General features: G+C 37.8%; 1 protein-coding gene across 9 annotated transcripts in view; it reads right to left on the bottom strand.

Moving 5' to 3' along the window:
- usp6nl (USP6 N-terminal like) overlaps positions 1–16,132 on the bottom strand; it is a 170,847-nt gene that overhangs the window by 35,279 nt on the left and 119,436 nt on the right. For all 9 annotated transcript variants that reach the window (XM_008110321.3, XM_008110318.3, XM_062983247.1 and 6 more), the window contains 2 exons: positions 5,772–5,811; positions 2,240–2,320 (listed from right to left, as the gene is read on the bottom strand). In XM_008110321.3, coding sequence (XP_008108528.1) covers positions 2,240–2,320; positions 5,772–5,811 — 121 coding nt within the window. The remainder of the gene's footprint in view (positions 1–2,239; positions 2,321–5,771; positions 5,812–16,132) is intronic.

Here is a 16,132-nt window from a genome sequence, read left to right as displayed (position 1 = left end):
CACTAGTGGAAGTAAAATCCATAAAGATGAACAACAATGATGATGTAGATTTTTTTAAAAGGTGGAAAATGAGAAATATAAATATAACTCATTTAAAAATGTCATGCTTTATGGCCCACACACTTTATGGCCCGTATTCCCATTTTTCCACAAAAGAGTTAAATACTAAGTGACACCTTTGAGTCCATAGTAGTCTTTCTTATCCCCTTTGGACAAACCCGTGAAATATTTTTCAGGTCTCAAGAAACTTCAGAACAAAATTATTATATTTATAGCTTACAAAAAGGTAGGCTTTTCAATGTTTTTTCAGTCATGTCTTACAGAATTGCTAGTAACCTCACACAGAACCTTAAGGTTCCATTGAAACCTGGTTGAAACCACAGTAGACAAAGGAATGCAGTTTTTCTAAACCCGTAATTTTGTACAAAAAAAATCACACTTGGCTTTTTGGGACCAATTACATGTCATATACAGGAATCATTATGGCACAGGCCTCAAGAGTTTTGCTACTCATGGTGCAGTGGGAGAAAATCACTATGTGGGAGTTTCAAGAAACAGTTTGAACCTCAATTATACATTTTCATTGCATGTAATCTCAAAAATACAGCAGGCAAAGTATAATGTACAGATGCATTTCAGGTGGATTGGGTAGTGCTCCATAACGGGTTGTAGATGCGGATCATGAATCCATGGATATGGCAGGTCCAGTGTTAAAGTTAGCTTTAAAGTTAGCTTTGTGACTATTCCCTTCTGAATTTAAAATTAGTTTTTATTGATTCCTATACTGCAGTCATAAAGTGATAGTTTGACATCAACACTCTCCATAAATTCTGCAAAAGATCCATCTACCTCTACCCTTCCTTTCTTCCTCCTCTCAATTCAGACAGCTGCTCTATCATCAAGATAGTTGGAAAACAGCAAGGCAGAAACATATTGCTGAAAGCATTTGAATGTGAATATAGCAAATGACATTTTTATTCAAGGCATCCTGAATCCCATGACCACAACAGGGCAAACAAAGCTTTACTGCTGGTGGTGATTGACAGTTTGATATGCCTTGACTTCAATGCAGGGAACAACATAATTAAGATGCAGGTCAAAAGAAACACCGAGCAGCATATGGAGAAACAGAAGTGGAGATACCTTATTGGAGGAACAAAAACTCAGGAGGAAGCAAGTTAAAGGTTGGAGATAAGAGCTGAATGGTCGGTCTCTGCCATTTATTTATTCAGCTATTGGAATTTGCAAAGCAATTTGAATTCTGAATTGTTCTTGTCCTTTCAAAAATGTTATGGGGTTAAGCCAATGGTTGCCTTGCCCCAGGGCTATGCAAGGCAGACGGCACCCCCACAAGGCTATTTTTGCAGTACCCCCATTGCAAAGCATTCCAGAATCTGTTGCCAAAATCCGTTTGTAAAGGACAACAGGCTATTTCTTTACATAATTGGGGGAACATCACTTTGCTGCTGCAATTCCATACCTTGGATTGACACAAGAGTTGGAGGAGCTGGCCCCAAATTCACTGATGGTGCTCATTCTCTGCATACATTTTACAGTTTAAAGATGTAAGAGACACAGCCAGGGCTACACTTATACAAATTTTTGAAATATGTAATATGCAAAATACGTATATGGAGGTTTACTGAATATTTTTGTCTTCATTTCCCTAGATTTTATTCTACAAAAATAGTGTTACCAATTTAAATACAAATTCAACTTAAGAACAAACCTACAGAACGTATATTGTTCATAATTTAGGAACTACCTGTAGTATGATGAAATTATCACAATCATCTGGTTATATTTATAAATGATTGTGTGATATAATCTGTATAACAATTTATTTTTTAAAAAATTCACTCCTTTTTGTGTATTTTTATTTTCTCTGGGTCGTCATGAAACAATTTTCATCATTTCAATTTAATTTCAATTCTATGTTTACTGTACAATTATAAATCAGTATTTCCTGAAGAATTATCTTTCTGGAGCCAATTTGCCATTAGAACCACAAGCTACAAGTAGAGACGGGTAAGAAATAAAATAATAATAATAATAATAATAATAATAATAATAATAATAATAATAATAATTGGAAGTTCTCTAAAAGCTAAATTCTTTGTATATCTGCTATTTAACAAATGCTATGATGTATAAAAGTGAAAGCCTGATTCTCCAGTACGCAATTCATTATTGTTGCATTCAGCAATTGCAACTGCCTTGCAAAAACATGTAACTTTACCTTTTCAGTGTTCTTATATTTCTCCCAGCTCTTCAACATCTTCAGCCATTTTGAAGTTCTTTCAATTTCAAGCTGCTTTTGCTGAAATAAAATTAGAGCTCATTATTCTCTTTATCCTTCTTGTACCACAAAACATTTTTAAGAATTTACAAGCATTTATGAATATACACAACTAGCCATTTAATATCACAAAAAATGCTGGTATTTTAATTCAAATGCAAATTTTAAAGCAATGATTTCTTTTCTGTTCCTTTTCTTTAGATGTATTTTTTCACTCCTCAAGTTTGGCCAATTTAAATGGTGTATGAGGGAAAAAAACAGTTTAGCATGTACATTAGCAAATAAAGCTTGTTCATGCATCAAAACAGAAAAGTCGTTGAGGTGATACTACTTTGAATTACAGTACAATGCTTTTGTTTTGCATCTGGAGGCAACCTTATCCAAGACTAGTAAAAATATACCCCTTGTCAGTCAATATATTGGATGCCTGCAACTAATATATTTAGAGAAGGAGTCATGAGGAAGAGAGGTAATGATACAACACCATTTTCCCAGACTTCAATTCATACTGTACACACATCACAGGAAGTGTGGCACGATCTACTGAAAAGCATGACACATGGTCATGTTTCCACCTCACTTTTAAACTGGAGTTCATCCAAGGAGAGATCATCTAGGTGATATTGATGCCCTACTTAACTCCAGAAAGAAGTATTCCTTCAGAGCTAAGCAAAAGAGCACTGGTTGCACTGGACTAAACGGACTTCAATGTCCTGTCTCTCACAGATGACCTTTCCTGCTCTGAAGAAAGAAGTGGCAGCCTTTGCATCAACCCCCCCCCCCCCCAAGAGAGAAATAGGAATTTTGGAGTCTACAACTTAAAGGTAGGAAGAGTATAGTCAAGCAGGAAAGCACTTTCCATACCCTGCCAAATTCTTCCACTGAGGAACCAGAAGGGATTTTTCAGTGCACCTAAATGCAAACTGGGCTGAACCTCTCTATTTAGAAACAAGGGAACTTTGAGCTCCCTGAAGGAACATGCAATGACTTTATCCTTCCTTCCCATCCCATTTTCAGCAAAAGAGATAACAGGGTTCAGCCTTGTCAGGGTGGGCTTGGGGCTGATAAAACGACATTTCGCTTGACCTGATAACAACTTCAAGAAGGGTGGACCTTGCACCTTCAGTTCTGGAGTGACTCTCCAATTAGGGAGCAGCCAGAAAAAAAAACTGCTTTCTATAGTGGCAGAGGGCATGCCACAAGAAGTCCCCAGGGAAGGTTTTCTGACAGGCAGCGGTTAAATTTTCCCCAACAATTTTCCCAAAAAAACCTCTCTAGGGGCACAGGACATTTTTGCCAAGTTTTAGGATCCCATTGCCAGACATTTTAAGCCAAAAGGTACTTTTTAAATAAACAGACAGTGACTTATAGTACTAAAATGCCCTCATCCCCCCAATAGGGCATTTGGAAACAATCTGTATATTGCTGTTGTTGCTGTTGTTTTTAAGAGCAGTGGCCTTCCAGGGTCTCCTGGAAGTTAATGCACCATCTTAGTCTCCCACTCCTGCTCCATAGGTAAGAACATTACAACCCTAGAGACCTTCCCAGCATACAACACCCGCCAATTTCAGCAATATGTTCTGAAGTAAATAAGCTTGGCAGTACACAAGTCTTATAGTAGCTGTCATATTTTTACTAGATTGTTCTGGTCAATCTTGTAAAAATAAAAATGAGAATCATGGACTCTTATTTTTTTGCCACACCCTTGGGAAATGTGCAATTTCTGCACAAATAACACTGTAGAGACTAATCATAGGATTGCACTGAAAGGAAAGAGATGCTAGGTGACAACAGGTCTTTACTGTAGAGACTTCATTACAATAATTTGAGAACATGCCGCAATGCCTTAATATAGACGCACAAGCACACTATAATCTTTCCCCCTGCTAATAAACACCTACAGAATCTTTGAATTCATTCATCATGTTCGGTTCTAGCAAAGTCCACCCAAGTCTGCAAAACTTCTGCAAAGTTGTGTAATAAGGGCTTTCCTCACGACTCTACAATTTGCTAGCAACTTTTGATTATGTTAAAAAGAGATTCTAGCCAGTAGATAACATACACTTGAGTTCTTCAAGAGAATTACAGTAAAACATAGCAATTCATATCTGTGCTAGTTTATTCCATAATGAATGATGAAATCATAAATTCTGAACAACATAGGAATGTTAATTTTGAAGGATTTATTTCCCAAACACTTGGGAGCCCCAAGAAGTTCAAAAATTAAGAAATACCTGCACTGCAAACTCAGATGAGTATGTATTCTCTCAAAAGAGTTAAAAACAGCTAATATCTTTCTCATGTTTGAAACTGAGTCTACTGATCCTATAAAGAAGAAAACCAAAAATGAAAAGAAACACCCAAGAGGTAGTTGAAGTGAAAGCTGAACAATATTTTCGTAAAATACTTGGATTGAATTTAGGATTTCCAGCACTTCCCAAAATTTAGTTGTAAATTCTATAGTGTTTCTTTAAAAACAAAAACCAGCAACGTTTCTTACTTAAACAATGACAACAAAACATTATCTTCTAATCTTTCATTCGTTCAGGAAAACTGTAAGGAGCCTTTTAATCCCTACATAAGAACAAAACCATTCTGAGGTCATTTAAATTTGACCTCATCTTGAACTAGCCAGCATCCCGGGTGTAATTTAAAGAAGATTAGTTAAGGAAGCTCAGCCAACAACCTTGGAAAGAGCCTGCTTTACTCTTCCACTTTGCCAGACTAGCAGGGCTCAGCCTGTATTTGGCAAGTGACCTTTCAAGTTGATCCCAAGAGTGTTAACAGCTCTGTGTGGAGCCTACAAACTGTTCTCTGGACAGGCAATATCACATAAGAATAAAGCATGAAAGAAAAAAGGACTATACAGCACCCAAGTGACAAAAACCTTTGCAACAGAGAAACTAAAGTTTGAGGATATCAGTTTACTGGGCACAACTGATATTCACACAACTTGCATGACACCAGCCTCAACTGAAGCTGAGCAGAACGTGATGCATCATATAATTTGTGACATGTATAACATGGACAAACAATATATGCTTTTTTTGTATCCTGAGGGTCACCTGTGCTATCATCACAGATCCAACAAAATAACTCTTTTAAAACAGCCACAGATAGTACATCTTTAAAGTTCCTATTGCTCAGAAAGTCCATAAACAAATGTATAAATCCGTATTTTAGAAAACTCAGGGGAGTAGATATAACTAGGCGGGTCAACATTTCAACAAAGTATAAAACTACTTTAGGTTTTCTAAATTCAACCTCCAATATCCAACATCTAATTAAATAACCTTGAGTGGGATGTCTTTCATCTTGGACATTTCCAACAGTGTGCAAGAGAGAACCGTGTTCTGAGTGTTTGGTTGTCCAATAAACAGGAACTCAACAGATCTACACCAATTAGCTTCAGGCACATAACAGAGTTCAACGGACATTCTTTTATAGTTTGCATGAGAATTTTACAACTTACCTTCTCTGATGCTGCGTCATGGACAGGCAATTCCTCTTGGCTAAAAAAGAAAAAGGAAGGGAAGAAAAGAAAAGAAAAGTCAATGACTTCACTATTTCTGGAAAAATCATTTTCTAATACATCACTACTAATAAAGAATCTGAAATGGAAAGTTAAACTATTGTGGCACAATGATATAAAAGATAATAGGGAATTTTAAATCTTCGAATATTCATAGGATTGCCAGCACACTGAACACAGTGGGAAATTATGAGCAAACCGATGCAGGACTGAGCTATTTGTACTGGCCAAAATAATCAGAAAGACCTTTAATCAGAAAAGTTCAAAGGTTTAAAAAGAAAGAAAACATTATTGAAATAAAACAGTCTGGTGTAAAATGACAAGGCCCCGTGCACTTGAGCTACTTTTTCTGGCTTCTGCATTTGCAGCAGCTCATAGGCTGCCAAAATTGCTGCAGAGCCTTCAAGCTCCCAGAGCCATCCAATTCCCTAGGAGCTTCAAGAGAGGAGTACAGTGTCCCCAGAGCCACAGGAGCAAGGAACAGGATCTTGAGTACAGGGCCTCACCAGGCAAAGAGAGGACAGCAGCAATTCGTGAGATGGAAAGAGCAAAGAATGGGTTTTTATTTACTTACTCATGAGTAAACTTTCCCCTCACACTTCTGAGTAGCCCAGAAGATAAAGCAACGTGCGGAGATTGTGGTACATATAGGAAGAGGTCCATGGAGCGACACTATGTGTCTAGTGTAGTTTGAGGATTCAGCACTGGCAGTCATTTTTGTGTCACGCCCCCTGATGGTACCACCCAATGCAGTCTGCACCCCTCCTAGTGATGCCAGTGGTGAAAGACCGTTCAGAATGCCTACTCAGGAAAATGGTGACAGTGCCAGACAGGGGCCGCTGGTCCTGAAATAGTACTGGTGCTTTCCACTCTCTGCAGAATGACCTTTGACTTATCCAGGGGACATATCCATAATTTTGCCTCAAATTGTGCCCTTAACTTATACATGTTGACATTACATGAGTGTGTTCACCAGAGCTTTCAAAACTAGGTGTTGCAACACATTAGTGTGGGTTGCAGTGTTCAGTTGTGTGGCAGGGAACCAGAGTGGCAGAAGATCCATCCCCTGAGCCCCAGCAGCTTAAAGGTATCGCTCCTTTCTTCCCTGGATAAAGTGTCTCGTTTCTCCACTCATGCCTTCCCGTTCAATTCAACTCAGCATTTCTACAACCCTTTCTCACCCCTCAAGTTCTGACTTCCTTGGTTGCTTGTTTGCCCGTGTGCCACTTTCCACTGAGTGGAGGACCATGGAAAAGCACGTTCTGGACTGTGTATGTGCAACCCATCCCATCCTCGTCAGGTTTGCCAAGGAAGGGTTAGTCATCATTATAACACCATTTCTGGCATTTCTTCTGAAGCAAAGAAAGTAGCATAGAAATGGAAAGATAGAAGTGCTGCCAATATCAAAGGGAAAGCCTACTGAGAATTTTTAGATTTAATCAGCCAGAGAATGCAAATATTAAAAACTACGAGTTTTTGGAGGCGGAGAGAAGAGTGTTAACTTAATTCCTTTCCATCACATCCTGATCTGTGCACTTCTTCCTACACCAAACTCCCACATCACTTGTGTGTTTTCAGGCAAAGCCTGCCTACATAAATGAAGCTTTGGTGCTGTAGCTCAATAACATACAACATCAAGGTTCTGCATGATTTTCTGAATCATACCATCTAACCTGTTCCATGAACATTCATTATTGCGCAAGGTACAACAAGAGAAAGTTCAACATCCTCCTATATCATTCCAGACAAAGTCTGCATAGAATAATAGCATTGGAAGAGACCACATGGGCAATCTAGTTCAACCCCCTGCCACGCAGGAAAAGCACTATCAAAGTATCCCTGACATATGATCATCCAGCCTCTGTTTAAATGTTTCCAAGGAAGGAAGGAGCTGTCATTGTTATCAAGGAGAGATTTCCAAGCCCCCATCTCTTCAGATGGGGTCTTCTTAATTCAGGGTCATGATTTCTTTGATAGAAACAATCCAGCTGTACTATTCCTTCAGACCTACCACCATTCACTTTTCCAAATATTATTGTCTTTAACAATGAGTCACACTATATCCTGATGTTCAGTCATGTGAATGTTCAGTATTGATTTGCTCTTGGACACATGTTTAGCTGTGTATAGTATCCATAGAACTCTCCTCCAGCACCAAATTTTAAAATAAGCTTCTTTTCTTCCCGACACCTTGTCCAGCTTTCATAATCATATATAGATATTGGCAATTCTATGGTATCAATGAAGGCCAGCATGGTGGTTTCGGTGTTGTACTAACAATTTGGATACCTGGATTTAAATTCCCAATCAGACATTGAAACCCACTGGGTGGCCTTGGTCAAGTCATACTCTTTCAACTTAAGAGAAGACAAAGGCAAAACTTAATTGAACAAATCTTCCCAAGAAAACGCTGCAATGGATTTGCCTTTGGGTTGCCATAAGTTGGAGCAACATAGTGTTCAATGTGGTATGGATGATTCTGACTTTGGTATTGATTATACGCTTGAGGATCTTATCTGGTTGCTAATTTCATAGCTCCCTTTCCAACTTTCAGTCTTGTGCATATTTCTTGAATATAGTTTCCATTTTGATTAATGACTGAGCCAAGTGTGGTGGCAGAGCACATGGTTTCTGTCAAATCTGCAATTAATAAAACAAGCTAGAAAAAGAAAGGGAAGACCCAAGATCCTAGAAAGAGGCTGCCAATCAGAATAGGCAATGTAGGAGTAGATAGACAACAGTCTAAGATAACTTTAGACAGATTTCTCTGCAAGGATTAAAAAGGATTATGTATTATAATTATGTGTCATTACAAACAGATACCAAGTATTCTCATAATCATCTATCTCAGGGGCTTTCTCTTTGTTTTGCAAGGTCCATATCTGGAGGTGCAGGAAACAAACACGTTAAAGAATCTGTTGTGACTTTTCATATCCACTCACCATGAAAAAAGAGGGCTGAACTATTGTGTATAGTTTTAAATAACTGCCTAATAGTTATTTGCAATCAGAAAATGTAACACAGTAAAAGGAGAATCTCCCTTCCTGTGTTATCAAACACAGGACATCCCCTAGAGATTTATAGTTTCCTAAAGGACATCAAGCCTGAACGAGACAACATAACATCCTCTTTTTCATGGTCTCCCGAGCATCACCACCCTTGCTTCTCTTCTCTATCCTCCTAACCATGAACTATAATTTATTCTACTTTATTCATATACATCTAGTAAACATATTCTGTTTTTCTTCTGAGACATTAGCCTCTGCCTGACCTAGATCAAGAGGCAAACCATCCAGCTATTGTGCCATGCTGGGAACCAGTCCTGGGTATGACTCAGAGACAAAGGAGACTTTGGCCATTTCAACATTCTCTATTTGGCTGGTCTGGGAAAATAAGCATAAGCTTATCATTTCCATATCCAGAAATCTAAGGACACAACCAAGATTAGCAGCTACCATATTTATATCTATTACTTTCTGTATAACTTTTATTCTTTTATATAATGTATATATTTCCTATTTCCCAAGTCCGAAATGCATAAACTGTATTTTTATTCTACCTTATTCTTAAATGAACTAAATATAAGAAAAAAATAATAAAATAAAATATAAATATCTGACTATTATTCTGTAGACAATATTTCTCAGCAACCCAACTACAGACACCTCAATAGGCATCTTTGTTTATCTAACCCAAACCAAGACTAGAGATATCAGCCTTCATTGTTCTCAGGAGCCTGGGTTTCATAATCCCACCATCCCCACCCTGGACCTCTGCTGACCTGGAATGCCAGCACTTCCTGAAGACTCCTCCTGTCTGGCTGGGAGGGGATCTCCAGCCACATCGTCAGAGCTCAGTCAATCAGAGACAGGGGAGGGAAAATTCAAACTTGGACAATGTCATAAAACTGGTTGCACAACTCCACATTCGTTATGCTTGTACTTTTGGGAAGGAGCCCACATGCATCCGTTCTTGGCTGACAATGCATTAAAACACCTCTGTCCTTTGTCTTTGCTTCCTGGTGATTTATTAATCTGGAACTTTTGTTATTATGATTGGCAACACTTGCCAGGCAGACCTTCTCATTTTATTGTGATCTAAATTCCATATCACCTGATGTGTTAGTTTTCGTCTTACAGGTGTTTTTTTAACTTAGGTGTATATTCAAACATTTTACCCAAGTATAATTCATTTATAAATAACTCTAACAACTTAGATTTATATCACTGTATTCTCCTTCAATTATACCACAGGTTTACAACTTATTTCTTTGCCATTGGTGGCACTTTGTAAAAAGATTTCTGATATTCTGAGTCTTGCCAAGACATGCAAAACTTGAGCAACACTTTTTCCAGTTTAAAATCTCAGCCACGGTTTGTTATTTAGTACAGTGATAAGCCTGGATTCTAGCTAATCATATAATGACAGAGCTTAACTCAAAAGAGAAATACAGTAATTTTAGAAGTCCAGGCTCTTTGCAAATATTATCTCCCTAAAGCTATTCTTTCAACTATGTTTGTTTCAAAAAGGAAATTTAAGAGAAAAGATAAAGAAATTTACCAAAAAAGCAACCATATGTCAGTGGAAAAACTAAATCTTAGTACGAGATATGTGTAACTACAAATAGTACTGAAGTTTAGGTTTTGTCTACTGAAAAACCGTATAAATTCAACACTGTGGGTTTAAGGATTTGCCACAGATTACATTTTCAATTTCATGATTTGGATTTATTTTAAGTAAAGCTGTCCATAGTATACCAGGTTCCATCTGATACTACACATTTTACACTGGATAAATCAAGTGTGATGAATGGCAAATAAAGTCTATATCAAAATTAGAATATTACTGTGCTGTTCTAATATATACCAGAAAAATTGCTGCAAAACTACAAAGATTTTCTACAGTACAGTAGATCTATTTCTGAAAAGGCCAGCATTTCTGAAGAATGTGTTTCGTTGAGGAAAGCATATTTAAAATAGATTCCAAGTGATGAATGGAGCTGGATCTTTAAATTTATTACACACACTGAAGCAGCTGGTGCTGGTTTTCATACATCTTTCCAATAAAAAAATAGTGTCAAAAGAAACATTGTCATTACTCATCCGTTAAGACTATTACAGAGGTTGGCACAGATTTCATAACATCGAATTGTGTTACTCATTCAGCTGTATGGTTATGGCCATTATTACAGGGAGCTATACGTCATAATTAAAGATCTGTATCCCAGAAAGTACAGTTACAAAGCGTGCACTATTACAGAGAAAAACAGATCTCTAATTTGATCACGATAATTATACTTGGTTCTACTTTCTGGGTGGCTATTGCCCCAACCCAAAGAATCAATACTCCAAATATTCTTTACTCCAAATAAAAGGACAGCTCTGTGCAGACACCTTAATGAAGTATATATATTCGCATAAAAAGGGGCTATTTTCCCAACAAAATTGAAAAGTACATTTCAGCATATCCAAAGTGATATGCTGCCATTTTGGTCAATTTGGGACTGTTTTATGTTTTCTCTTTTGTGTTTTGGGGAATTTGGAGGCCTCTGGTTGCCAAAGTTATGGTGCAATGACAAAACCACCACTTGATGCTGGCTCTTAATTTTGTTGCTTTCATATTAATAATATAATAATAACTTTATTCTTATATCCCGTCACCATCGCCCCAAAGGGATTTGGGGTGGCTTACACAAGGCACAAGATGACTAAAAAGCGAAACATAAAATAAACGCAATATAAAATACAATTGAATAAAACATATAAACATGTAAAATAACAATTTAAAATTCACATTAAACTACCCCCATCTATCAATGGCTGTTTATGTAAACACAGCCAGGCTGTAAACAATAGGGCAAGGGAATGGGAATAAGTGCAAAGCTGTAACCATGGGACAAGGACATGGGATGAAATGTAAAGCTGCATAAAATTTTGTAGATCAGCTAGGGACTGGGCATTCTCAAAAGCTTATTTGAACAGCCAGGTCTTCAGGTCCCCAAACAATGCCTACCTTAGGTCAACTCAGAGATGAAACACGTAAGAACTGTACACACATACAGACACATACACATAAAACTATCATGATCATTGAAACATTTCTTTTTAAAGGTAAGATTAGTCCAAAGACGTCATTTGAAAACATCTAATACACTATGTTTGACTGAAACTTATTTCTTTGGCTCATTATCTTTGTTTTCCCACCTGCTGCTAAAAGTATTACATTTAAAGAACTGAGAGGGACATAAAAGAAAGTGCATGCCAGCTTCCTGGCATGACACAGAATACCGAATTTAACTGCCTGACATATGCCCCGGGCAGAGTAATAATCCACGGCATTGCCATCATCTCAGAACATGTTCCGCACTTTAACAAACTGTCACAAGTCAGTGGATAAAATTATATTCTGGATGATCAATGGGGGAACACTAAGGAAGCTGTGACAAAAGAAAAATGCTGGTGTTTTGCATATTGATACAAATAAAAAATCTATGTCTCTGGGGAGTGACAGGAATGAGGAAATGATTATGCCAACCAATAAAACATCAATTCTGATTTCACATAAATTTGCTCCAGCTGTGAGGATTCCCCACATATGATTTTCTGGTATGAAGTACTGACAAAGTCATGAGGACATCTGACACCATTCTTCAAACGGAGTTTCTTATTCTTCTGTGTCAGAAATACAACATTCCTGAGTATTCTCTTCATTAGAATTTCTTTCCATTGATGTTAGTACAATTCATCAAACGTCTTTGTAATCCTATATGCTCAGCAGATGAGCTCAATAGTTCTAGCCAAAAAAGAGACAGGGAGAAGAGAATTTCTCCACTACCAGCAAACCATAAAAGTTATCCTCTTAAGCAGCTTGAATTTATCTCTTTGAAAAATAAATCCTGGCCAGGACCCAAAAGTAAAGACACTTCACTTCCACCAGTCTCAATCTAACTTTTTCATTTTCCCACCAGCATTATCACTCAGTTTTCACCCACATCAGCTTTCAAAAACCAGATGTGGTTAGGATTTCAGATCCTCCCCCCCCCCCCCAAATTTTGGAATATCTGCATATATTTAATGAGATATCTGGGAGGTGGCACACACAAATCTAAACATGAAATTTATTTACATTTCAGATACACCTTAGACACACAGCCTGAAAGTAATTTTATATGCAATATTTGAAAGAATTATTGTGCATGAAACCAAGTTTGTGAGCACTGAACCATCAGAAAGTAAAAGCGTCACAAGCTCAGCCACCCAGGTAGATAATTTGGATATCATATTTCTAGATAACAGACACTCAACTAGTAGAATACATTTTATTGATTCTATTTTTTACAACTGTGTCTGACTGTTTACATTTAAGAATTAAAAAGGGAAGACTGGTCACACTTTCTTACACTGAGGCTACTGATCAATATAGTCAGGTGTCTCAGACAGAGGTCACCTTAAGAACTGAGCACAAAATCCAGGGAGAAATCTTGAGAGTAAACACAATGATGAACTACTGGAGATCAGACAGAGGTGAGGCCACCATGGTAATTTGGAGATGCCATCCAAATAAATACCGTATTTCGCAGATATTATTATGATTATTTTTTGTCAAAATATGGGGTGCACCCATTATATGAAGCTTTTAAAAATCTGGTATTACAGTACTTAAAAATTCAATATAGTAACAACAACAAAAGGGAAACACATAGTAAAGCAGGTATGGGCAAACTTTGGCCCTTCAGGTGTTTTGGACTTCAACTTCCATCATTCCTAACAGCCTGTAGGCTGTTAAGAATTGTGGGAGTTGAAGTCCAAAACATCTAGAGGGTCGAAGTTTGTCCATGCCTGGTGTAGAGAATGCACACATATGGTCTTTAAACCACTTCTTTTAATGGAATCCCACACCTTTTAAATTCACTTCTTGTAATGGAATCCCTACAATCTTTTAAAGGACTTCTGGCCATGAAAACACCACAATCTATTAAATGTAAGGAACAGAATTATACATGTGACAATTACGCAATGAAAAAGCCCAATTTTTGAACTGAAAGAAACAGGGTGCAACAATCATGTGGTGGCGACGATTACGAGATGAAGTACAGTAACTTTCCACAGCTTTATGTTTGTGTGGGATCTGTGGGCTCAGCGATTGTCTGAGGAAGGGCAGTTAAACATTCTTCTTACAACTATATATTCCAGATTCCAGACATTAAAATTAGGCGTTGCATATTTTTCCTGGCTGATCTGAAATCTTCTTAGAACCAATATCATTGTTGACTGCATTTTAACACAAGGGAGAGGAAGAAAACCTTCTATGTTGACTGTCCACACAAAAGGTCTTACTCAGCACTGGTGTCTAGCTGAACAGAAGTTTCCAAGTGTGAATTAATCTACCTAAAACAAAGCACTTCTGTAGTTTCACTGATTTATAGACAGAACCACATACTGTAGATTCTTTGTTTTGAAGGAACCTGCTTTCTGTTTCTTGTTCTTTTCCAGTTTCTTCTTTCTCCTTCCACCTGCAAAATCTATTTCAGTCTTCTCATTTATAATTTTACAAGTATCATGAGGTTCGGGGAAGCCATGGACAGTTTTGCTGTAGGCTACAGGAGTTTCATAGTTCTGGGAAAGTTGCTGACTGTGCTTCAGAGTCTTAAAAGAGAGTGATGCCAAATGTATGTCAGTTAAATTGAAAATGGCAAAGGATCTGCTCTCAACAAGTTCAAGAAGACAGCAAAGGTTCACTGTCTGCCACTGTCTGCTATTTGACCAACAAGTGAAATAACTAGCATGGTGAACATAAATTACAAGGCTAAATCGTATGCTTCCCATGCTTGGACAGAGAAATGTCCTCAGGGAATTCTGAGGGAACAGTGGAAAAGCCTTGCTGCCTATGAGATTTCAGGCAAGTGCCTGATTTCTCACTGTATTATGATGATTCAGGATCCTCACCACTTCTCAGTTGTGCTAATATGTAATTACAACGTGAGCTACATTCATATAAGATGCAAATGTGCAAATTCAGTTCCCAGAGGTCCCAGTCTTTTTCTTCCACATGTCCTTGACTTGCTGAAACATACAGAGCAAACGCAAGGAGGTCTAATGCCAAGGTATGCAATTTTGGTAGATCTCAGTGGGGAAATTTTCTGCCCTGGCGCCATCCTACAAAAAAGGAATTAAAAGTGAACTGGAAATGGGAAGGAATCCCCTTCTAGTTTTAAAAAATTAAGGTGTTTTTGTTGTTGTTCTGCACTGCAGAGGGCTCTGAGACTTATTTGAAAAAATGACTCACTGTTACTTACTAGAAAAAAGGATGGTTTGGGGGATATTGTAGAGTACCAGGCAATATATTATCTATTACATTAAGGCAGGGATGAGCAACAAGCCCACACAAGAAAGAAAGGATTGAAGATAGGAGGACAAGAGGTAGGGCGGGAGGGAGAAAGGAAGATAGGAGGAAGGAAAGGAAAAAACCCCACAGTTCTTTGCCTCCAAACACCTTTTAGTTGGGGCAATTTTTGCATGGCTTTAGGCCCAGGAGAAGCTTTTATAAGCAACCAGTAGAAGACAGTTTCTATTTTTAAAAAACCTCTCTTGGGCCGAAATTGGTCTGGGGAAACACAAATACGGCAGGCCACACTCCCTAGATGGTATTTCAGGACATATAGTGAGAGAATGATCCCTGAAAGGCCCCAAAAGTATTTGCCCACCCGACGTAAGGGCAAACTGCCGAGTGTTACAGTTCCAGTCTAGAGGGAAACAAAAAAAAGGAGAATAATTTAGCAAAACCTGTTTAAGTATGAAAAGTAAGGTTCATAATGGCTTGGGGATAACTATTTGTAGTAGCAGTACTGAAGCCTCACATGACTACATATACACTGGTTATACACTAGCATTTACTCCTCTTTGGATACTGGACGAAGAGTTTAATTCTGCAGTTTTGGAGCTATTTAATTATCTGTACTTTCATATTTATAATTAGTGAACATAAACAGATCTACTTATTGATTCTACTAGGTGGAAGGAAGGGTTAGGACAAGAGCCTTGAAGAGTGGAAGCAGCCCAGGTCACTAGAACTTTTGAGAAAATGAAAGTAACCAGGAGAATTAGGCATCTATTAAATATGGCAAGCTTAGAATATAAAAAACCCTATAGGAAAACATGACAGAAACAGAAATGTAACATCGCATCTCTTTTGCATCCTGTTAAGCAACAGACCTTCTCTATTTTTCCACAAAAATGATGTATCTGGGCTTATTTTTGAACCACATGAAGGTTTTAAAGAGGCAACATCAGCAGTATCTCACA

Source organism: Anolis carolinensis, chromosome 5, assembly GCF_035594765.1.
Source record: "Anolis carolinensis isolate JA03-04 chromosome 5, rAnoCar3.1.pri, whole genome shotgun sequence".
Classification (NCBI taxonomy): domain Eukaryota; kingdom Metazoa; phylum Chordata; class Lepidosauria; order Squamata; family Dactyloidae; genus Anolis; species Anolis carolinensis.
This window is presented reverse-complemented; position numbering and strand designations above follow the sequence as displayed.